At 46.0% G+C, this 24,055-nt stretch overlaps 1 protein-coding gene and 2 long non-coding RNA genes across 3 annotated transcripts in view; 2 read left to right on the forward strand and 1 right to left on the reverse strand.

Annotated features, from left to right (window-relative positions):
* LOC119164535 (protein CIP2A homolog L) overlaps positions 1-3,433 on the forward strand; it is a 49,484-nt gene extending 46,051 nt beyond the window's left edge. Inside the window, exon 21 of the mRNA XM_037416750.2 lies at positions 2,005-3,433. Within this exon, the coding sequence (XP_037272647.2) occupies positions 2,005-2,148 (144 nt within the window). The 3' untranslated portion in view covers positions 2,149-3,433. The remainder of the gene's footprint in view (positions 1-2,004) is intronic.
* Positions 3,434-10,708: 7,275 nt separating this feature from the next.
* The window catches only part of LOC142768574 (uncharacterized), a 71,459-nt gene continuing 58,112 nt past the window's right edge, over positions 10,709-24,055 (reverse strand). The window contains exons 2-3 of the long non-coding RNA XR_012885342.1: positions 17,079-17,169; positions 10,709-12,422 (exon numbers count right to left, since the gene is read on the reverse strand). This is a non-coding gene — a long non-coding RNA (uncharacterized LOC142768574). The remainder of the gene's footprint in view (positions 12,423-17,078; positions 17,170-24,055) is intronic.
* The window catches only part of LOC142768573 (uncharacterized), a 36,536-nt gene continuing 35,333 nt past the window's right edge, over positions 22,853-24,055 (forward strand). The window contains exon 1 of the long non-coding RNA XR_012885341.1: positions 22,853-23,005. This is a non-coding gene — a long non-coding RNA (uncharacterized LOC142768573). The remainder of the gene's footprint in view (positions 23,006-24,055) is intronic.

Below are 24,055 nucleotides of genomic sequence, written 5' to 3' on the forward strand. Positions count from 1 at the left end.
GCAGGAATAAGCATCGGTCCCTGGTCGGTGCCACCAAGTCCACTGAAGTGTCTCATGTCATGAGCCAGGCTTTTATACTGTTGGGCGCCTGCTTGCGTCGACGAGATCTCGTCCGTGGCGTGGTAGCTGCGCTGTAGAGGTGCGTAGAAGATCGCAGGCGCTTGCGCAGATTCGTTCCCTGTTGTTGTGTCATCGGTGATTACCGGCGTAGTTCCATTTGTGTGCAGATGCGTGACCAGCCCGGTAGAGAGGCCTTTAGGCCATAGCGCAATCTGCACAACGAAAAGAGCAGGAATAAGCATCGGTCCCTGGTCGGTGCCACCAAGTCCACTGAAGTGTCTCATGTCATGAGCCAGGCTTTTATACTGTTGGGCGCCTGCTTGCGTCGACGAGATCTCGTCCGTGGCGTGGTAGCTGCGCTGTAGAGGTGCGTAGAAGATCGCAGGCGCTTGCGCAGATTCGTTCCCTGTTGTTGTGTCATCGGTGATTACCGGCGTAGTTCCATTTGTGTGCAGATGCGTGACCAGCCCGGTAGAGAGGCCTTTAGGCCATAGCGCAATCTGCACAACGAAAAGAGCAGGAATAAGCATCGGTCCCTGGTCGGTGCCACCAAGTCCACTAGTATATGTCATATACTATTTGAATTCAATTCAAAATAATTCAACTAAAATCGTTATTTGCTTCGAATCCTCTTCGAACCTAAAACCGCTATTTGCATAAGCCTAACAGATTACATTGTCCTCTGAGGATGCCACAAATTTAAAATGCCAAGTTTCTGAAAATTTAGTTGAGCAAATGTTTCTGAGATACACAAAAAATGTTTTGACATTATGCCTGGCAATTTCAGTACGAAATTAAAAATTGAAGCTTTTATGTTGATCTTTTTCTTGGTTAATAAACCTGTGATGGTAAAATTTATAACATTAGAGCTTTTAGGGTACAGTTTATCAATCCAAGTCGATTTGTTGTTTCGCTTTTGTGTCCCTTTGATGGCTTATGAAGAATATCAGGCCTTATTCCTTTGAGATGCCTTGTGGACAGTTGTGTTCATGTTTACTTAATCAACCAGAAGCTAAGAATGAACAAAAACGAGTTTTGAACAAGTTCAACTTAGAGCATAACTAATGTCTTAACTTACCGTTTGTTCATAATGCATGTGATGCAAGTGCTGACTGAATTGATATGTTCCGCGTGTGGCTTTCCGCAAGACGCATCAAAAATATAATTTTTTTTGCGTCAAATGAATATACTAATGGACAAACAAATCGCATGACATTCTGGCTCAAGATTTGATTCCAGGTGTTTATGCAGGAAGTGGACATTAATATTTTTGGAATAAATACACTTAATTACAATTTTATTAGTATTACTACGAAATGCATGCCTTCATAATATGAAACATTTTTTACAATAGAATATTGAATGCATTGAAATAATATGCAAAAATGACGCATTCAGAGGCAGTTTTTCACACTTAGTGCTTGATAGGGTTATGCCATAGTTTCCTATACAGGGCTCTTCAGCGCATCGCACTTCGGGCAGCATGGGAATGATGGGTGCTACATGGATTTGTCTAATCTTCATAGATTTGTCTCCGACTGGCTTTGCGTGGCTTGAAGTTGCTTTTTCACGTAACAACGATCAGCAAATGTTCAGTAGTTGCACTTTACCTCCCTGAACGTTTAGGCTCACCAATTCAATTTGGGTCACAAAGTTCAAAACAGTTTGCTCTTTTATCAGGAACAAAACCAAAATGCTGCAATAAACAAAGCCACAAGTGTTTTCGAAACCCGCAAGCACGAAGACTGGGCCAATGCATGTACCACCCGTCTTTCCCATGGTGGTTGAACGATCGCAGCGCCAGAGTCTGCTCTAGTTAACCTCGGGAAGCTCCTTGGGTTATGCCTAGTGCTAAGCTTAATGAGCTCTGCTAAGCCTAATGGCAACCCTTTCCATGTACTACAGGTTTAGTCAGTCTTCTCATCTTTTCTCTCTCCTCTCTAGCTGCATGCTCTCGAGGCCAAGTGTCTGAAGAAAGACGAGGATCTTAAGAGCAAGTCCAGCCAGCTGACCAAGTTGACTGCTGATCTGGACAAGCTGAAGAAGATGCAGGAGATGATCCAGAGCATCAGTGCTGGCATCTTGTGACCCAACGACTCGCCCAAATATTTACCTCTTAATCGTGTGTGATTTGAGTAATATGACGAGTGCCTCGGCATTGTAGCAGTTCGATTTTAGTACAGTCTGCATGCTAATATAATACCGGGACAAACAATGAATCGTATCCACTTGTTTCAGCGTATTTATTGTTCTGATTATTGTCACTCGGCATTCCTAAGCATGACCTGCGGCCCCGATGAGGCTGGAGCATTTTATACATCAAAGAAAACAGCATGAAGTCGTTTTTCATATATATTTTAACTTTTGACTCTTCATTTTTAATGTTTGACTCTTGAAGCCCAAGGAATTATTCTTTGAAGGGCTGCTGCATAACACAAGGCTTTTAGGAAGGAGACCAGAGATAGTCCTGATAAAACTGGCCTTAGGGATATAGTTCTGGTGCTCCAATGGAGACGAGTTAGGTTGGTAGAGTGCAAATAGATGTCTGGGGGGGGGGGTTCTAAACAACTTTTCTGTCGCCATCCCTCCTTTGCTTGTTCATGGGAGCATTATGAAGGACGAGTAATATCTGTGGGGCTCTCGCAGTAAGTGTGCGCCTTGATTTACTAGGTCTGATCGAGCGCACCTTATTGTCAAGGGGCGATCAGTGGATGACTTGCACTGTGTTCTGCTCTCGTTGCAAAGTGTGCTGGGCAGTGCGAAGGTCACTTTGCTCGCAGCGGCAGCCCTGTTTTTTAAACGAGTGAGCCGCTAGCTTTTTTATATATTTATTATTATTGCGATATCAGAGATGAGGCAGCTGCTCATAATGTTCATTTTCAATACTGAAATGTTATGTATGCTTTTCCTATAATTTCGTATGCTTCTGTAAGATTCTTCAGAAAAACGTATGGATTTTTGTTAAAATACAGAATCGGAATGGAATACCGAAGGTTTCGATAGGGACCGTTTTCCTGTGCCGAACTTCTTCTCAGCAGCCTCAAAAGCAAAAATTCTAATGTCCACGTTGAAAATTAAGTAGGAGGAAAAAGGCTTAGTTCACGTGACTTTCCGAGCAGCACCAGCTACAAGAAGAAAATTGAGCGTTCGCAGAACACACACATGCATCTAAGCGTGTTCTTTTCTGTGCGCCTTTCTAATGAATGCTTCCATGATGCCGCCATAAGTTTTCTGGGCTGTAATCCAGCGATTCACCCGAATTTTAATCTAATTGTGTACCATTCTTTTAGTAATATGACCAGTACCTCGGCATTGTAGCAGATCATTTTTAGTATAGTCTGTATGTTAATAAATGGATTAACCATTAATCATACTAGTTTGCTTGAGCACTCTCTCTCTGGGCTGTTGTTGACATGCATGAACTTTTATGCATTTTTTCATGAAGCAGTTCATGTAAAGACATCCAAGCAAACTTTTAAATAAAGTTTTGGGGGCTGGAAAATGGAACACCCCAAATTGCCCCCCCCCCCCTCCCTTGACTATGCCACTATTTGTTGCGTCAATTAGCTTTGTGCGCGGCTGTCTTGCATAATGTGTTTGGCGCCTGTAAAGTTTTGGGGGCTGGAAAATGGAACACCCCAAATTGCCCCCCCCTCCCTTGACTATGCCACTATTTGTTGCGTCAATTAGCTTTGTGCGCGGCTGTCTTGCATAATGTGTTTGGTGCCTGTCCACATGACACACAAAACTTTTCTTCTTTAGTGAACCCCCAGCTGCCCTACACTCTAAATGCAAACTAGTCGAATTGGGTGTGTGAAGGGCTACTGCTATCTTCCCTGCATTTGAGCAGTACTACGGCCTTTAAGAGCACTGGTTGGGCTCAATATGGACCATGTATTTTTGGGCATTTTGAGGTACCGTTTTCTCGATGACTAAAAGATATTAAGCAAAATGGGCATCCACACGACGGTCAACTAACGCCTACAATGAATGTTTTCAAGGGCAATTATGAATTTGTTTTAGTTGCAGCCAAATCGATGATGCCACAAGGCTCGGCCTTACTGTACCGACATGGACGCATCCCGCCTCGGTCTGAAAAGAGCGGGCTTCAGGACACAAATAAAGTTTTGTGAATGAATGAATGACTGGAACAAGAAACCTCCCAGACGGCCGATGAGCATGCTGATGCCGTTGACAGTGCTGGTCAGAAAGTGAAACTATGTGTGATTGTTCTCGCTCGTCATCTGCTGTTTCTGCCGTGAGATGCTAATTAGTTGGGGTGTTCCAAAACTTGAATACGCATGCCTTTCTCCAGCATCTACAAGCATGTAGATACAGCTATAGCGAAACGTCGCGGCTTCTCATCGATGGCGCGGTGGTCTACGACGCACGTTGTTGGATGTTCGCAGCTGATGCCGTTGATCGACATAGCATCACCGTCGTGGCTATGGTCCTGCAAACACGTGAACTTGCGAACCTGCCACACAACGTACCCGCGGCGATCGAGCGCTGCGCAATGGTGAACTTACTGCTCTGTGCCTCAGTGTGCTTCATCCCCCTGTGAAAGGGACGCTAGCTTTTACAACATTCCTAAAAAGGAGAGCCCGCTTGCCCTTTTCCTTAAAATATTTTTTCTGCAGTGCAAAGATAATGGCAGTGCACACGAGGATATGTGTGAAAGTGGCTCATTTCTGCCACTCTGACATTCGCAAACACACGAGATAATTACTGCAGAGCAACAGTTTAACTCTCTGCTTCGGCGGTCAATGAACTGTTGCATCTTCTTGAAATGCCAATCAGCATCAAAATACCAAATTTGAAATTGTGCTTGGGTTGCAGTTAAGGGCGTCGGCAGGGTGAAAGCCTGGGTTGTATCGCAATAAGAAAGCTCTTGAGGGGTAGGTGCTGGTGTAACTCGCCCAGGGGGCAAGTTCCGTCTTAATACAACCGCTGGCACATGCAAAGGGCTGCATTTTGTCTCGGTAATGTTTGTTCAATGAGAGCAACATCTTGAAGCAATCCATAATAATACTACACATGGCCGTCGCTCGGGTATCCGAGTATAAAAAAATGGCTATCGCTGCTTGGTACAGGGCCGCAAAGATTATGCAAGTTTCGCTTATGAATTTATGGTAAGAAGTGCCCTAAAAGCGTGCGCTTGTGTTGACAAGTAAACTATGTATACACTATTTTACGGAGGTGTTTCAGTTCCGCCGTGTTGGGCTGTTAACTTTCGTGTTTTGCATCTTTACCAAGCAAGCCAACAGTGTTAGGCAGACGCATACACATGAAAACGGTTGAGTTAGTGTGTACGATGTTTCATGGTCTAACTAAAAACATTGCAATCTACAAAAACTCGAAAACATAAACAGCCCAACATGAGGGTGCCCTCGCGTATTAGGCGAGTCCGCCATGTTTGGCTGTCAACTTTTGCGTTTTGCAACTGTATCAAGTAACCCAACAGTGTTCGGTAAACGCATACACATGAAAATGGTTGAGTTAGTGCATACGATGTCTCATGGCCTTACTAAACAGCATCACAATCTGCAAAAACACGAAGACATCACCAGCCCAATATGGCGGCGCCCTCATGTCTTAGATGAGTTCTGCCATGTTGGGATGTTAACTTCTGTGTTTCGCATCCTTACTCATTAAGACAACAGTGCTACAGTAGACGGATACACATGAGAGCGGTTGAGTAAGTGGATACGATGTTTTATGGCCTTACTAAATAACATCGCAATCTACAAAAACACGAAAACATCAACTAAATAGCCCAACATGGCGGCGCCAACATCTCTTACGTGAGTTCCGCCATGTTGGGCTGTCAACTTTTGTGTTTTGCATCTTTACCAAGTAACCCAACAGTGTTCGGTAGACGCATACACATGAAAACGAATGAGTTAGATCATACGATGTTTTATGGCCTTACTAAATAACATTACAATATACAAAAACTCGAAAACATCAACAGCCCCACATGGGGGCGACCTCATGTCTTAGGTGAGTTCCGCCATATTGGGTTGTTAATGTTTGTGTTTTGCATCTTTACGGGGTAACCCAACAGTGTTCGGTAGTTGCATACACTTGAAAACGGTTGAGTTGGTGCATACGATGTTTAATGGCCTTGCTGAATAACATCGCAATCTACAAAAAGACGAAAACATCAACTTAACAGCTCAATATGGCGGCGCCCTCGAGTCTTAGATGAATTATGCTATGTTGGGATGTTAACTTCTCTGTTTCGCATCTTTACTCATGAAGACAGCAGTGTTAAGGTAGACGCATGCACACGAATACGATTGAGTTAGTGGATACGATGTTTCATGGTCTTACTAAATAACATGGCAATCTACAAAAACACGAAAACACAAACTTGAATGCCCAACACGGTGGCGCCCTCATGCCATGGGTGAGTTCTGCCATGTTGGGATGCTAACTTTTGTGTTTTGCATCTTTACTCAGTAAGCCGACAGGGTTACAGTAGACGGATACGCATGAAAATGGTTGGGATAGTGCATTTGATGTTTTATGGCCTTGCTAAATAACGACGCAATCCACAAAACGACAAGAAGATCAACTTAACAGCCCAACATGGCGGCACCAACATATCTTAGGTGAGTTCCGCCATGTCCGACTGTCAGCTTTTGTCTTTTGCATCTTTACCCGACAGTGTTAAGGTAGACACATGCACACGAAAATGGTTGAGCTAGTGCATACGACGTTTCATGACCTAACTGAATAACATCGCAATCTACAAAAACATCAACAACCCAAATGGCGGCGCTATCTATCTTAGGTGATTGCCGCGATGTTGGGCTGTTGACTTTTGTGCTTTACATTTTCAGCAAGTAAGCCAACAGTCTAACGGTAGACGCATACACACGAATACGGTTGAGTTAGTCCATACGGTGTTTCATAGTCTTACTAATTAACATCGAAATCTACAAAAACACGAAAAAATCAACAGCCCAATATGGTGGTGCCCTCATGTCTTAGGTGAGGTCCGCCTTGATGGGCTGTTGACTTTTGGGTTTTGCATCTTTGCCAACCAGTGTTACGGTATACGCATACACATGAAAATAGTTGAGTTAGTGCATGCGATGTTTCGTGGCCTTACTGAATAACATCGCAATCAACAAAAGCACGAAAACAGCAACTTAACAGCCAAACATGAGGGCACTCTCATGTTTCAAGTGAGTTCCGACATGTTGGGCTGTCATCTTTTGTGTTTAGCTTTTTTATCAAGTAACCCAACAGTGTTCGGTAGACACATACACATGAAAACGGTTGAGTTAGTGCGTATACGATGTTTCATGGTTTTACTAAATAACACTGCCATCAACAAAAACACGAAAACATCTAGTTAACCACCCAACATGGTGGCGCCTTCATGTCTTAGGTGAAATATTCAATATATGTACGTACACCAAACAAATGAAATTGTACTCTCAGATGTCCTGCGCCGCTCAGCGGCGTTTCCGATGCACGTTTACCCAAGGCGATTTGGAGGTCGCGTCGTCGGCTCCCTGTATAGAGGACTCTGCGGTAGGCTTCGGGGCTTACCTCACCTGGTGTAAGTAGCGCGCCTACGCCTGTAGCCTTTGTACAATAAATGGCTGAAGTGCTGGCGAGGCGCTGAAACACGGTTGCAAGCTTACCGAAAAGTGGGGCGTAATGCGGGTATAGAAAGAGTCACTCTCAGCGAAGTGCTAGCTGAACACAGTCACTAAAGGCGTGGGGCGCTTTCCCTCTCGGAGTTTGACCATCGACTTCTTCCTCAGCTTCGGGTCGTTGTAGTTGTGAAAGCTAACGCCCTTGTCACGGGCGAAAGAAGAGGCACAGAGCAGTACTCCACCACTGCGTAGCACTGGCCGCGGAGAAGAACGGCCGCAATTTTAAGAAACAAAGCTACTGTACTTTTTAAATGAGCGTTAAAAGCGGACCTCCATGGTTGTTAGAACAGCGTCGGTATCCACCACACACCAGATAATCAATTGAACTGCGCCTTTTCTGAGTTTTGCCACCCCGGTAGTTTCCATACGGCGCCGTGCCTCGAAAGCGCGCGAATCCTCGAACTGACGTCATACAGGCGCGGTTCGCAGCGCCGCTTTGGGTCGCACACCGGGCCAATAGTACACGTGCGCCACGACTTCGCGGGATTAAAATGATTGTAGAAGTGATTATAGTTTGGGACGAAGGTCAACCGCGGTATAGAGGCCTCCGGCAACTTTCGGCTCAGCTGCTGACTCAAAGAATGCGGCTTCGACCCCTGCCGCGGCAGTCGCATACCGATGAAGGCGAAATGGTATGGTTGCGCCCATGTACAGTCAGATGCCTATGCACGTTAAAAGACACCAGGCGGTTGAAATTTCTGGCGCCCTCCACTACGGCGTCTCTCATAATTGTTTGCGATTACAGCTGCGTTTACAGGTGCTGTGTCCAGTCTGATGATAGCGGCTGCGTCCGAACTGGCCGCAGTATTCACTGGGACGCAGCAGTATAGCATTGCAATAGAAAGACATCTGCCCGTTTGCTCTTAGAATTATTTTTGCATTCAGCTGACTAGCCGCACGGCAAACAGAACAAAGGGCTATCTACCCGAAATATACACCCGCACTCTGCACCCCCTGGCCCATAAATAGCCACGTGCTACACGCTAACATCTTTATTGTGAACAAAAGACGCACACGGTGCCCGAAATGTGAATGCTTGCTTTTTAATTTTTTTTACCCTGGCGAGTGTATGTGTTTTGCACACGTATGATTCCTCGCGAGACGATTGTTCGTCAAACGCTTGATTAAATGAACGATTCACAACAAGAGCCCAAGCACCGGCCTTCAGCACCAAGTGGGAGTTCTTCTGATGCAGAACCCTTCACTCCCAGTAACGATATTAAACTTTTTTTAGTACTACTCACGCATTATCGGGTAAATACACGTCACGCGCCGTGGCTGCAGTGACGTCAGAAGAAGGGCATGTTGCGTAGATCTCTAGGAGCGATGACTTCCGCTCGAAACACGACTTCGTCGACAGTTTATGGAGAGCGGCTTTGCACGTGAAGCCCCGGAACCATTTTTTTTTTCAATTTCTTGCGCAACGCAGCCCGTTGCGCACTTACAGAGCCTGGTATCTCCATCAGGCAATCTACGCCTCACGCTCGTTCATTCTTAACGTTTAGACAGGGGAGAGAAAGAGCTCTTCAAAAAGGGTACACAAGCATGGCGAGATAAGATTTGTCGCCGCCTTTTTTTTAACGGTCACGGGCGCGCAATTATTTTGGGGTGCTTTCTCATGCAAGGCCTGCATATGCCCTCCCTATGTACTTGTGCCTCTTGTACACATTTGATTATACCCTTTCGACGGCATGAAACGATCGTCAATGAAGCTTCGTATGTAGTCGGAAACGCCTTTTTAGAATTCAAAGTACGTAGTGTGTACACCCTTTTCATCTTACCTGGTTATTTCTTCCTTTCTTTTTATTTTAGGTGGTCCCATAGCTGGAAACAGATGACCTCGAAGAAACACCTTCCATTGCGCGATCGCTATAAAATCCAATGACCCGTATCGGCGGGGCATCTTTATGTAAAAGAGAGGAGGTGCAGAAACGAATAAAGAAAGTAAAGCTCATTTCCTGGACACCAAATAGCCTCTTGCGTGACTACAGGGGGGCGCGTTAAAAACGACTCGATCGCACCGCGTGTAGCGGCGGCAGCGTTGTACACATATGGCGCGGCGCCTCGTTTCACTGCGCAAATGGAAGAAGCGAGCTGCATTCGAAGGGGGTGAGGTAACGCCGTTCTGGATGCAAAGCAGCAGCCCTTAACACCCCTCGCTTCGCTATTCCGCACGCGTCCTCCGCAATGGCGTATCGTGGGCTCCAGATCGGTTCTCTTTGCATCCGATCTCTCGAATTGGGCGCTCGACCTCAATCGGCACCAGACCTCTTCTTTGATAGCTCTTCGCGCCGACACTCTTGCGAGCCTCGCAAACGCGTGTCCCTCATGCAGTGTGGCCCCGGAGGGAAGTGAAATAGCTGCACTCGTAAATCCTCGGCACTGCCGCCACCAGCTCGCTACGGGCGGGCGGCCGCCACTCGTAGATGGGGGGCCTCTATCGCTGTCGACCGCCGCGCCTCCTGTCGTCAATATTCCGAGTCGAACTAACGCCTTTCTTAGGGGCGCTCGTCGGCAACCCCCGCTGGGCTTTTGAACGCCCACGCCGCCTGGAAAAGCGCGCGCTCATTTCCCGGTAACAGCGCAGCGCCTAAACTACACCATTTTTTGTGACGCGGGGTATACGCTTCGACGCACGTGCGGTGGTCCCACAGGCGGTGGTCCACAAATGGTGGGAGGGGATAGGGAGTGGTTACTCAGAGGCGTCAATGAACCACCTGTCGTCGATGCCACTGTAAAAGCCCTAATCTGCCGTGCTATTGACCTCAGCTGCTACATCCTAATTAGGAGCGTCTCGGGATTTCAGAGTCCCATTGCGGGAACGAGTATTCAGAGAGAATGTCGCCTTCGAAGGCCGAATGGAGTATTTTCGTACTTGGAAACAAAGTGAAGTGTACGAAGTCTTTGCGGAGTTTGTGCACTAATGACCAAGGCTTATAGGTCTGTTCATATGGTTTGATAAATGCGTGCAGTCTGGTGAGATCTTGATTTTATTGCTAAAGAAAGACGAACACAGGATAAGTGGTTTTGTCTAGATATGCGATAGATTCGTTTGCATGTGGCAATTGATTTGTTCATCATACCTTACAGAGCCCAATAACGCTTCGAGTAAGGGGGGCAAGTACAAAGTAAGTAGAGAAAAATACATCAATAAATTCAAGGAAAGAAATGAAGAGAAAAAAGTGGTACAACGAATTAAGTTAGAAAGAAAAAATGATACAGTGCAAGAAATAAAAACAAAAACTAAAGAAAAAATATATAGTGCAAATCATGTTCGGATAGAGCACTAACATTTCTTATTTCATTAAAAAATGGCATACTTGACGTTGCACACACTTGCAAAAAAAAAAGGAGTGCAGGACCACACTGCAGAGAAAAACAGGGGAGGACATGATGTTATTTGAAAAAAAAATTATGCAACCGATCAAGAAACACTGAATGGTTACTAATAAATACAATCGTTACTATGAATTATATGTCATTTCAACACAGTGCATTTAAACCATTTGTTGGTAGCACTTGCAGTGTCGAATTTTGTGTGTTCGCATTGAAACAAAGAGGGCGTCAAGTGTCCACCGAATCTCCCGACAACTTTTTAGAGAGGCGATGAAACACTTTGATCAGTAACCATGGAATTAATTCACTGGAAAAGCGTATTACCTCACCAATTCAACGCCGCAAAAATTTTAAGGATCCGTTCAGTACGAACGCAGTTACAAAGATTTGTCACACGCTGCAATCACATTCTCTCTTCTGTCACTCCGACGAAAGCGCTGGAAGCTAAGCAGGGAGGGATGGGAGGGTCAAACAAAAAACGTCACGTGCGCCTCATGACCTTGAGCACTTTCTTTTTTTCTACGAATACGCGACTTTGTCAGTGCGATTGCGCACGCAGGCGTTGCGGCCTCTCGCGGCGATCTCTTTAACAAACGAGCGCGCCATCTTCAAATCAGCCAACGGCTGATAGATGGGCGATCTAAGTGTCTTTTTTGAGCGTTTTCCGTAATTTTTCGAGACAAGAGAAAGCAATTTTGGCCGACTTTGATGATTTATTCTGAATTCCATGCCACGTGCTGTGCTATAACATTTGGCTTGCGTGTTCTCGGAAGCTTCTACTACCGATTGCCAGCATTTTCTGACCACGCTCGAAAAGTGTTAAAGGGCCCCTTTAAGCATGCCGTGTCGTTCACAACCTTTATTTGGATGATCTCAATCAGGACATGCTATTCGCCGCACCATTGCGATTACAGCAACAAGGTAATAAAGCACTGATTCACCCCTTAAACGCTGTGGTCCATCAAAAAACGCAGAGATGGGGTGGTGCATTGTCACACTTGAACGCATGTTGAGACTTGGCAGGTGTGTATTCAAATGAATTTGTCTTGTCAGCTGTGATTGGCCTAGAGAGCAATTTCAACATTAGAGACTAGAAGACAGGATAGATAAAAAAGTGACCTGTCTCCAATCTTCAACTAAGTTCCCACAAGGACACTGTGGCACCATGGGAAATGCGAGCTATCAATTGCGACTTGTCATTCCTAGAGGTAGGAAAGCATGGCCTCCCAGTCGCAATCGATCAGCATTTCATGTACTTGCAGGCAAAATACAGGTGTGCTGAGTACTACACTGATGCTTCCAAGTCCTCGGCCGTCGCATGTGCTGCATACGGCCCAGCGTACTCTGAATCTGCAACAATGAATGAACATACCAGCATATTTACTGCTGAGTGCAATGGCATACTGCTAGCTATAAGGCACATCTTAAAGAAGAAAGAACCAGCCTCCATCATATACACAGATTCCCTCAGTGCAGTGACTACGTTGTCTTCCGCAAACACACATAAAAATCCAGTGACTAATATCGTTCTAAACTGCTTCATGTCAGCCTACAGATCCAACCTGAAAATCACGCTATGCTGGATTCCGGGACACTGCAACATAGCTGGCAATGAGGCAGCGGACCGACTTGTGAAGTCCGCTGCACTCCGCCCAACAGTAGACGTAGTCGTCATCCCATATGAGGACTTGAGGCCGCTAATCAGAAACCGAATGCGTAAGCAATGGCAAGAGGAATGGAACGCAGCAATTGAAAACAAATTGCACACAGTAAAGCCAAGAATAGGTAGATATACTTCTGAAAAACGTAACAGGCATCAAGAAGTTGCACTGTGTAGACTCAGGATCGGTCATACACATGCAACACACTCGCACCTTTTAAGCAACTCTCATGCACCGTGTTGTGAAAAATGTGGTTATGTGCTATCTGTCCTTCACGCTTTAATTATGTGCCCGTACCTTGAACCACAAAGACTGCATCACTTCCCAAAGCTATACAAATGCCACATACCGCCTCACCCTTTATTCTTTCTTGGGGACGATCCCATGTTTCCCATAAAAGTAGTTTTAAAGTTCTTAGCTGATGTCGGATTCCTGCACTTAATTACATATTCTCACTAATCTCAGCCCTCTCTCAATCCTGAGAGAAACGCTGAGACTTCTTTACCAGATGTCATGCAGCACGCACTCCTTGTCCTGGCAAGCACCACTGCCGCCACTGCGTGACTTTTTAAAACCCATAGGTTTAGACCGTTTTAAACTCATCACACATAGTCATTACACTTAAGTTTAATCCCTATGATATGTGGGGTTTAACGTCCCAAAACCACCATATGATTATGAGAGACGCCGTAGTGGAGGGCTCCGGAAATTTAGACCACCTGGGGTTCTTTAACGTGCACCCAAATCCGAGCACACGGGCCTACAACATTTCCGCCTCCATCGGAAATGCAGCCGCCGCAGCCGGGATTTGAACCCGCGACCTGCGGGTCAGCAGCCGTGTACCTTAGCCACTAGACCACCACGGCGGGGCAAGTTTAATCCCTATGCCCCACTCTTTTACTCTTGCCACCCTAAGATTTTTTTTTATTTTTTTATTTTTTTTTCTATAATTGAACCAATGAAAAACCCTGTGTTTGGTGCTCTTTGGCCTGAGTTGCCCTTGCGCCATTTGCTGATGGGTTATGCGAATAGACTGGTGTAAACATGAGTGTGCGCCCGGGGTTGGGGGGTTGGAGGACAGTGGGGCAGCAGCACCCTACACTAGTCACCTAACGAGGGGGGAGGCGCAAAGCCAGCCATACATTTACATAATAAGGAGGGGTCACTGCGAGTCGGGGGGGGGGGGGGTCGTGAAGTTAGCCTAATGCATTGACATATTATGGAGGGGGTGCTACGACGAACCTTCACCCCCCCCCTCCTCCTCCTCCTAAAAGGGAAATTCTGCGCCCGCCTGTGGTGCTTAGTGACGAACATTTGTATATGTCCGGCAGTGTGGACATTAACAGACACGGCATTATCCGTGAGGCCAAAAATAACGCCGACTGTTTCCAAATGACATGGGCCCTTACCACAATGATGAGTTCTCGGGTTAATTTCTACAATACCATCATCAAACGCAGCTTCACGCACTCATGTATTTATTTATTTATTTATTTATTTATTTATTTATTTATTTATTTATTTATTTATTTCAGATCCCGCAGCCCGAATAAGGGATATTGGAAGAGTGGGGTACATAAATACAACAGCTTAGAATAACAATATGACCACAATTCCTTTACAAAACAAATATCGTCAGCTCCTAAGCACAACCGCGTACAAAATGAGAAAAAAATATTAACATCACTTGAATAACTTTAAAAAATTTGATGTATTAATTTCACGAACAGAGCCAGGTAAATCGTTCCAATAAACAATTGTCCTTGAAAAAAAAAAAACTGAATTTGAACATGTTATTACGTGAAAATTGGCTTAATGTTGAGACTGTGGCCTTTTTTTTCGTGGCAGAGCACTAGCATGCACGACGAAATTGTCATTAGATAACCAGCAGGACGAATGAACGAAAGAATGCAATAGTTTCAATGAGTCGATATTACGGGTCGGTTTGCTGCCTCTTTAGCTAATGTGACATGCTTGGCACCTCCGAATAAAATATTAAAGAAATATTTTGTCGTTTGGTACCCAGAGGATAACATAATGCATTAGGATTGACGATCAAACACTTCGAAATTGTGTTAGTATAATTTAGACAAGCGCGAACACACTTTTACGCAGTCTTTGATCATAGACTGTGTGCTGCTATGAAACTATGAAAAAAAGAAACATATTACCTTTCAAAAAACTAGAGAGAAAGAAAGAGAGAGAGAAAAAAGAAGGAGGGGGTGTCGAGCAGCACAGTGAGTCGGAGGATCACTTCTTCTTTTTTCCTAAATTCAGAATGGCACTGCCGGAAATTCCCGGTTTTCCCCACGTAATACACGTAATACGAAAAATCCAGTGTGCCATCGCCCGAAACAGACATCAACACCACTTGCATCTAGCTCGTCTACAAGGTACACCGAAAAATAGTCTTACAAATTAGTTCTAAAACAGGAAACGCTCCCCGCTGTGGTTTTCGACTGGCTTCTGCCCGGAACCGACGTCTCCAGAAGTGTTAAGAAAAAAGACTAACGATTTTGAGTACTGGGTACTCTACTATGGGACAGCATAAAGCCGCCCAGTTCACCGCGCAGGAAATCAAAAATTTCCCATTTCCTTTCATTAGTGTTGGCCCATTGTGACGATCACCCCAATGAGAGGTGCAACTAATACTCGATGCACGCACCTCTCACTTACAGGTTGACATAGGTGTCTGTTAGCTTTATAGTGTTCCAAGTCATGTACTATTAACTACCTAACAAACCATAAGAAATGGGGAACATTCGTAAGGTTTAATATTTTATTTCAGCTGTTCGTAAAGATGCAAAACAATCTTTCTAACCATAGTGAGACATTGCTAAACGATTCGTGCTGTTTACTCATTGTCTCTCTATTTCAAAAATAAGTGGCTGCTTAGAGCTTACGACTGCTTTTTTTCTTCCCTGCAGTAAATGCTCAGAGAAAAGCGAAAACCACTTTCTCTAACATTTCGGCCATTCACTCCAGAACCTACTCTGCTCATTGTAGACACATACTGGGTAATACGTTTGGCTTACGACCGCATATACGCATACTGCTGAAGCGAATAATTTGTGTACGAGAATTAAGGGCTTTTCATCGCCTTCAATGCACTGCCAGCACTTCTTGATGGTCCCGTTGTGGTGCATAGGATTCTGTTTGTTGATTAGAGAGGTTTGTGAGGACGTTGCGAGTCAGCAGTCTACGATAAATGCGACACTGAGGGATCCGAGGCAGCGCACATATAGGCAATTACCCAGTAGCATGAACTCGATCACGTTTGCCAGGGCGAGCCACTGGATCCCGAACCAGAGTCTCCGTCGCTGATAGTTCCTTGGGATTGCTGATTAACGCGATTAATATGAATTAAGAGCGTAGGGCAAGACGTTTTGTTGGTGGTATTGGATGAATTATGGTACGTATAGTTCTTTTAGGAGCTCACGTCTCTGTTCCGAACAGAAAATTGATTATTGATATGTTATCCTCCTATACACTATGTTTAGGTTTTGGGGACATCTGAACTAGGGATATCTGCACAAACCACTTTTTTTTTTGGAAACGACCTTATGCCATTTCAAAAAAAAAAACAAAAAAATCGTTTCATTCGTCATAGGAATCGGTAAAACACGAAATTAAACCTTTTCTTCACAAAAGTAGTTGATCGATTATTGTGCTTTGACATACGAGAAGGAAAGCTTGCACAATATCGCTTGGCGTTCGGCAGCTATAGAACCGTTTAACACAAATGTACAGAATGTGAAGCCAAGTGGGACATCTCTATCCCTACCACCAATGCCAAAGATCATGATTTGACCCTTGTGGTAGTTGAAAGGGCTTACACCTGGACACTGCATATGATGAACACCGCGTGACGATTGCACCAAGAATAACATAACATTGGTACTCCATATTGGCTCGTTCAAAGCGTCCTCATTTGATGAGAGAAACGCCGTTGTGTGCGCTCACCGGTGACATAGCAACCTACATTTGTGCTCAAGCATCTATACAACTCATCGCTGCAGGAATGCGAGAGGGAGAGCTGGTAGAATGGACTGAGAACACGAGAAGGCGTTGTGCTTATCGTTGGTGTGCCTGTCGCTGCGCGAGAGCATGGAATTGCAAGACATTCGCCCATCGACGTACTCTGCCTTTCTGAGGCGCTCAATTCAGTAGTTTCATTAGTCGGTTACTCAGCGCTATCGCACTCGAAGTAGTAGGCAGCGGAGAAGCACGGTTGGCGCATGTGGAAGTTCCACAATTCTGGTGACGATTGCGTCGCGTGGCACCACGATGCCAAAGGTAGGACACGTAACTGCGTCACCAAACCGAATAATTGCATTGCACCTACCTTAGTGCTCCCTGTCGGCGCACTTTAGTGTTATGATGTAGTACTCCGCTTCGTTCCCAGATGGTGACACCAACTCCGCCAACCAAGATCACTGTGAGAGAAAGAGAATGCTAGATATAACGTGCGCTTATGAAGGCTCTTGCATCTGGGTTAATGGCGCAGTAAGTAAAACGTCCGATGCACATTGATCAAGAGGTCCTGGGTTCGACCCCCACGTCATTCAGCTCAGAAAAACTTTTTATTCCAGTTTTTTTAGTGACGAGTTATCATTCATACTGACGTCCCTTCTGTGACGATAATGACGTCACTAAAGAAAATGACGTCAGTAGTCGAGCCCAGCATAAAACATTTTCGTGCAAAAAAACTGGTTAGGAACGTCCACTATCGTTTCTGTACAGTACCCCGGCCGAAACGTAGGAGTAATAAAAGTTTTCGTACGTTTGTCCGCTCAAGCCGATTTCTAAGATACCACCTGGGAAATTCGGATGAAATAGCAATATTGCACTGAAAATCGATCGGTTTCCCAAAACATTTTAGTTTCACCTGCGAGTATCACATGGAGCCACACTGTGAAAACTAAACGTTACGGACAACAAAGAAATCAACAACAATAATGAAGGCCTCTAAGAGGAAGACGACGGAGGAAAATGGCGAGAGAGAGAAGTCGACGACGACGTAAAGCAAAGGACATAAATCAGAAACGATAAAAACGAAGCACAGTTCCATATACAAGACGACCGCTATCAGAATTCGGATTAGGCTATATCCTGTCCGCAACATATGTCGTACACGTTGCTCACGACCCACGCGCGAGCCGTCGAGGGACCCTCCGCAGGCATCGCTAATCGGGAGAGCACGCTTCGCTCGTTCGCACATGCTGCCGTCGATGAGGCTGGCCTTATCTTCACCGACACGCACAGCATCGGCGCGCAGGGCGAGGAGGAAGGGAGGCCGTTGCGCCCGCAAGCCATTAATTACGACGTGCTGCGCCTAATTAATTCATAACGTGACTCTCGCGCTCCGTTTTCGTTTCTTAGGACCGACGAGTCTGTGTGGCTGTGTTCGTACACTCGTGTGGGTGCATTCGCACGAGTTTGTCTATATATGCTTATGAACGTTACAGAATAATGCAGTAAGCGGCTTGTTATGGCTCTTAACCAAATTGGTATGTGTAACCGAGGGCGCAGAGAAGGAGGTATGAAGACGTGAATGGACGGCCGGCGGGTTTTGTTTATTGCGGGCTGCGTATGGCGTCACTTGCCACAGGGACTCAAGTTGGCCGGCGGCGCGTGTCTTTGTTGAACCTCTATGTTTGTTTGTTTCGCATTGTGTGCGGTGGCACGATGCTGTGGTCTGTATATAGTCACATGCCGCACTATGGCAATACACCACGCTTCCAGTATTATTCCGGTGAGGCTATATGTCCTAATGCGTGCTTGCACACGTATCTGAGTAGACTTGCTGTATTCTCTTGTGACCCCTCTCCTTCTTCTCCCTTCTTCGCTTACGCAGAAGTGTCCTTAAATGTAAACTATTAGGAGATTGCATGTGAAATATTCTGTATGAAGGGGCTCATATTTGTACGTGATACTTTCCAGCGGGGGTACATGTCTAGAATCTAAGTCAGCTACGAAAAACTCACACAGCTTCTTACGCGCTTGCCTAATTAAAGCGACTCGAAGACCAAATCAATCTTTTCCTTTTTCTTCTAAGTCGTGTAGTACTGACCTCTCCCCACACTCCTACTCTTCGAAGTGTTTCTGAACCTAACCTATACTCGGGAAAAAACTTTCTGTGGCAATGAAGGGAACACTACGGAGCCAAAGTGGGCGTGTGCCACCGCTGTAGAATAGTGTGTTACAAACGCGTCCCTGTTTTTGGCGAGAAAGTATTAAAGAACCTCAAGGACTGCGTGGAACGCGCCACACAGTCACAGTGAAAGCTGGAAAAGTGGCTTTTTCAGAACCTTTTATAACCACTCTTTGGGTAACTGCTACAAAAACACTTGCTGGGTACCTGCTACACCGAAAATGAAAACTTTTTGTGTAGCAGGCTGGCATTCACTATCCTGTGCTTCGTCATTCTTCGGAGAAGAGTGGTATCCGCTACGCACTTGCTAGGAATGTTGTGCACTTTTTAGGCAGTGTCTGACGACGATGAAGAATTACGCCTCAAGTGGATATGCGCCACAGTCAATAGGTGATCAAGAACAAGCTTTTGTAAGCCCCGCCGCGGTGGTCTAGTGGCTAAGGTACTCGGCTGCTGACCCGCACGTCGCGGGCTCGAATCTCGGCTGCGGCGGCTGCATTTCCGACGGAGGCGGAAATGTTGTAGGCCCGTGTACTCAGATTTGGGTGCACGTTAAAGAACCCCAGGTGGTCGAAATTTCCAGAGCCCTCCACTACGGCGTCTCTCATAATCATATGGTGGTTTTGGGACGTTAAACCCCACATATCAATCATCAACAAGCTTTTGTAATGGGTTGAAACATCGGACGACGCACTCGTCGTGCAATTCGCATTGTGTAATGGCTGGCTGTTCTTTTCCTGTTCCAACACGCTTTATTATTCATATTAACGCGATTACTTTCCCGACATCAATAATGTCGAAAGTTGGGTGAGCTGGGGATAGATAATGATTACTTATGAAGCGGTGTCCCTATCGTTTCTTTTTCTTTTTGGGTTTGTCGTCGTGCGCTGTTTCATAAATAATTTCAACATCAAGCCTGCCTGGCCAGTTTGAAAACGAGTTCCAAGCACCGGTGTGGCTCAGCGGTAGAATACTGCGCTGGCACGCAGGGGACCCGGGCTCGAGACTCATTGCGTCCTTAATGTTTTTAATTTGCTGAGTTGTTTTATTATTTCGTGCCATACTGATTACGGACACCGGCGGCGGACAACTATGGCGTCACACGCGACCCGTGTTGTGATCTCAAAAAGAACATTATTTTTGACTGGATGATGTACAAGGAGACGCTGCTCACACCAAAGAGATATTTATGATTGTTGTGGCCTTCCAAAGAGTCATTTTGCGTTTTTGTGCGTATGAAAAAAAAGCCGCCATTTTGACCTCACAGTCAAAATGGCGGCTTTGTCTTTGGGTGAGCCCGCGTCGCCCTCCAGCTATTTGGACGACTTGCCGAAGGAATTTGTGCCGTATTTCACTGACAAACGACAGCGACAAACAACTTTGTAGGCAGACGCATCAAATTGTGTGCAGTGGGATAAGTTGGACTCGGGTGTCATTCGAAAGGCGAGCCGAACCGCACTATTTCGCGGAGGAGTACAAGAGCAGCAGCTCTGCCCCTATAGTTTTCCCTTCATTGCTACAGAAATTCGTCCCAGAGTATAGCTTGTTTAGCATTGCCTCCAGGGCCTCACCCCCGTATTCTAGAAGGACCTTTCACTCAACGCTCCACCGTCACTTGAGAAAGCAGATGGGAGCGCCATCTCTAGGCAGGAAAAGTCACTGCATATCACTGACAATTTGCTGCTATTCTTGAGTAGCACAGCGTCATTTTCATCCGAGCAGTGGCGCAGTGCGCAGCTCTGTCAAGTGAAGGGTGAAAGGCGAGTCGAGGGGCGTTTGTGAATACGTCGGTCAGACACTGCAAACTTGCTCCACTTCCCCTGGCTTATTTGCAAAAGAAGAAACACCTACAGCAATAAAAAAACACTTTAATACAAAACAGGATATTTCGGCTCCCCCACGGGATTCTTGTTCGCAATCTTGTTTTGTTTTAAAGTGATTTTGTTGTGGCCCGTGTTCTTCTTTAGCAATGCCTCCTCCCGATAAGGCCAGATTCCGTCAAATCCTAGATTTTATCAACTGACTTTGGCCCACTTGGACCAAGCGACTATGTCACGTGATGACGTTATCACGTGACGTGATGTTACGTAACGTTATATGGTGTTCACGTTATGATTTGTTGCATCACTTGCACTGACCCCGGCGAGGAAGGAGAAAAGAAGCAACAAAAGGAAAAAAGCAGGGAGGTCAACCATAAAGACATCTAGTTGGCTACCCTGCACTGGAGGATTAGGGAAGGAGACAAGAAAGATCAGAAAGAGAAAGAGAAGGAAAAAAAGGGAGAGACTGACAGTAATTTCCCTGCAGCGTGTAGAAGTTCACAGCAAGTCAGACGGTAAATTTACCCCCTTGATGTGACGCCCAGGCTATTGCCTTGATAACGTTTATGCTCACAAGGTCGTGCGACGAGCGTGTGCTTACGCGTGAAATGTTCATTCATGGGCCTCGTTTTGAAGAACTTCGTAGGTACGCGGCTAGTCAGAAGCTGGCCTCCGAAAACTCGACTCGACAACATTTACGTGGTCGCATTCAACTAGTCCACTTTATGACGATAGCCCTTGTGATGGCCTAAAATCTGACTACGTTTTACGCAGTCAGCTAATAGCTTCTAGCTGTTTCAGAACCATCTACGCCACCAGTGTACGTTTGCATGTGCACGTAAAAGTGTGTAGATTGGGTCGACTTTCACAGTTCTGTTGGTTGAGACCGTTATATTAGCCATTAGTCGCTAAATCAGGTCAGTTAGCGAACACATTACCACGAGGCAGCCTACTATCAGGTGGACAAATGAACTGCTTTTGGCGGGTTGTTGTAACTGGCCTCGACTAATTGTTGTGCACGATTGCGGCAAATGATCTCAGCCTGCGACGAGTGAACTCGACCCGCTCCTGTACGATTCAAGCTGCCACCACAACTGATTGTACCCACCACAGCACGAAGATACACAGTATAAACCGTACTAACAAAGTCGACCAGCAGAATACGGCGCTTGGCTCCGCGCAGACGCCGTGAAGCGCAGGGTTGCCTACCACCTTGAATCACTCTTTAAAAGGTCTCACATTGTGCACACGCCTCAGACAACTCGAATACGAGAGACATTTTTGTTGTTCTTTTCTTTTAAGTTGATTGCATTGGCCTTCTCCTCCCCGGCAGCTCTCTGCCTTCAAAGTGGTTCTGTACTGCCTCCGAGAGCGGAGACATTGCAAACTTTCTGAATACGTGACATTATGGAGCCTCCGAGATGGGCACACGTATCACCAAGCGACAATGTCATGTGCTGAAGCTGTCTCGCGATGTCACGTTGCTTCAGAAGGTTTTGAGACCTGCGACCAACGCGTGATAACGCAATATAGCGATGTCATCCCGTAACGATCTTTTCGTCCCTTGTGTTAACACCCGCAGCCACTTTGCGCGTTTGATGAGGAATCCGAGGCTGTGGCCTTATGTCTCGAACGCGTGTACGGGCGACCGCGCCGGCGCGTCGTGCCTGTGTCCTGGCACAAGGCCGGACTCGCGCCTTACAGTGGCCTCGCTGATTATTTCCAGTATCGCCGCGGCATTTGCTGCTGCCCCGCGTTTGCACGGACCGCTGAGCACCACCGCTGCCTTCGCACACGTGCACCTGCCCGAAGCAGCAGACAAGGCCGGAACGCGACGGGGGCTCTGCAGCGGGCAAGGAGGCTGGCGGGGCAGCGGCGAGGTTTGATTAATCGAGGACTGATAGGGCGCGGGGTATGCGCCGCCGTTTCGCCTCGCATCGGGCCAAGCCCACGGGGCCGACTCATCGCCAGTCTCTGCGGGAATCTTTCTTCTTCCACACTACTCCCGCCGCCACTTTCTTTTGAAGTCTTGTATTTTCTTTCTTCTGTCCTTCGTGTGCAACCACCGGTGCTGCCACCACTGTGAGGAGAACGCGAGAGGCATCGCGGGCTGCTCGTTCCCTACACTCGCTAAGCATTTGCGAAGCCACTGCCACGTTCTCTTTCTTCGTTGTTGTTTTGGTCATCCTTCCGGCGTGTTCTCACTGCACGAGCAGTGGTCGAGTACGTGCAGACGGGACGAGGGTGCGACCGGTCGCCGACGGGTGCACGAGCGTCAGCGTAGCCTGTGGTGATGCGGTGAGCTTGTTACATTTACGTGCGCAGCTACCGGTCGGACTTTCACGGAATAAAAGCCTTGCCGCTGATCTGCCCAGAATGCCAGAGGTGCCCCGCTGCAACACTTGAATGCAACCGGCTTTTAAGCGCTCGTCTGCAGCTGATGCATCTTGAACGTCAAATGCGAATCATCCGGGCTGTAATTCTTTCGCTTCATCTCTAACGCGCGTGTCTAATGTGCATCGTTTTCTCTCTCTCTTACTCCCTTATTTCTCTTTGTAGGATAGCAAACTAGACGTAACATAGTCAACATTCCCACCTTTTTTTTATATTGCTTCTCTCTTTCTCTCCATTTGACAACGCGTCAGTTAGCAAATTGGTCAAAATCTAGTTGACCTCTGTCTTTCCTTCGTGAGGAGTACTATAGAGGTTGACATTGGAGAACGATTAGTTTAGAACTGCAAAAAAGATGGTCGGTATTAATTAATGGAATTGTTTAGGTGAGGGATGCCTTGCAAGCAGTGAGGATATACTGAGAAGATAGCAGATTTAAATCAAACACGACTAAGTTTTGCGTCCTCGTGTCTTCACTGCAAATAAAAAAATTGAGGTATCTCCACAAATAAATGATGGTGAGTGGTGGGCGAAGCGAGGTCCTAATGTACATAACGTCTACGTCAAAGTCGCCGAATAACAGAAAGGATTTGTGCTTGTAGGTGTTTTGCAATTTTATGTTACAATTATGTTTGGTACTAGTCTATTGTTTTGTGTCTAACATGTTACCCGAGCGTTGTGGCAAAATATGTAAATTGAGCAACATAAAATGACATAAAAAGTCGACGACAAGGCTTGGCCCTAAGGTCTATAATGTATACGTTGAAGTCACCTACAAGTATAATAAAGAAAAAGGCTTGTGGGTGTTTTTTATTGTTTCTTCTAACAATTATGATCGATAGTAGTCTATTTTTCCACCTTTTTAGGGGCGTAGCTCCTTAGTATCGAGCCATGTCCCCTGCCTACTGTACCCTGTCCGTCGGCGTACGTATGGGTATATTGGTACAAGGGTAGGTG

Source organism: Rhipicephalus microplus, chromosome 8, assembly GCF_043290135.1.
Source record: "Rhipicephalus microplus isolate Deutch F79 chromosome 8, USDA_Rmic, whole genome shotgun sequence".
Classification (NCBI taxonomy): domain Eukaryota; kingdom Metazoa; phylum Arthropoda; class Arachnida; order Ixodida; family Ixodidae; genus Rhipicephalus; species Rhipicephalus microplus.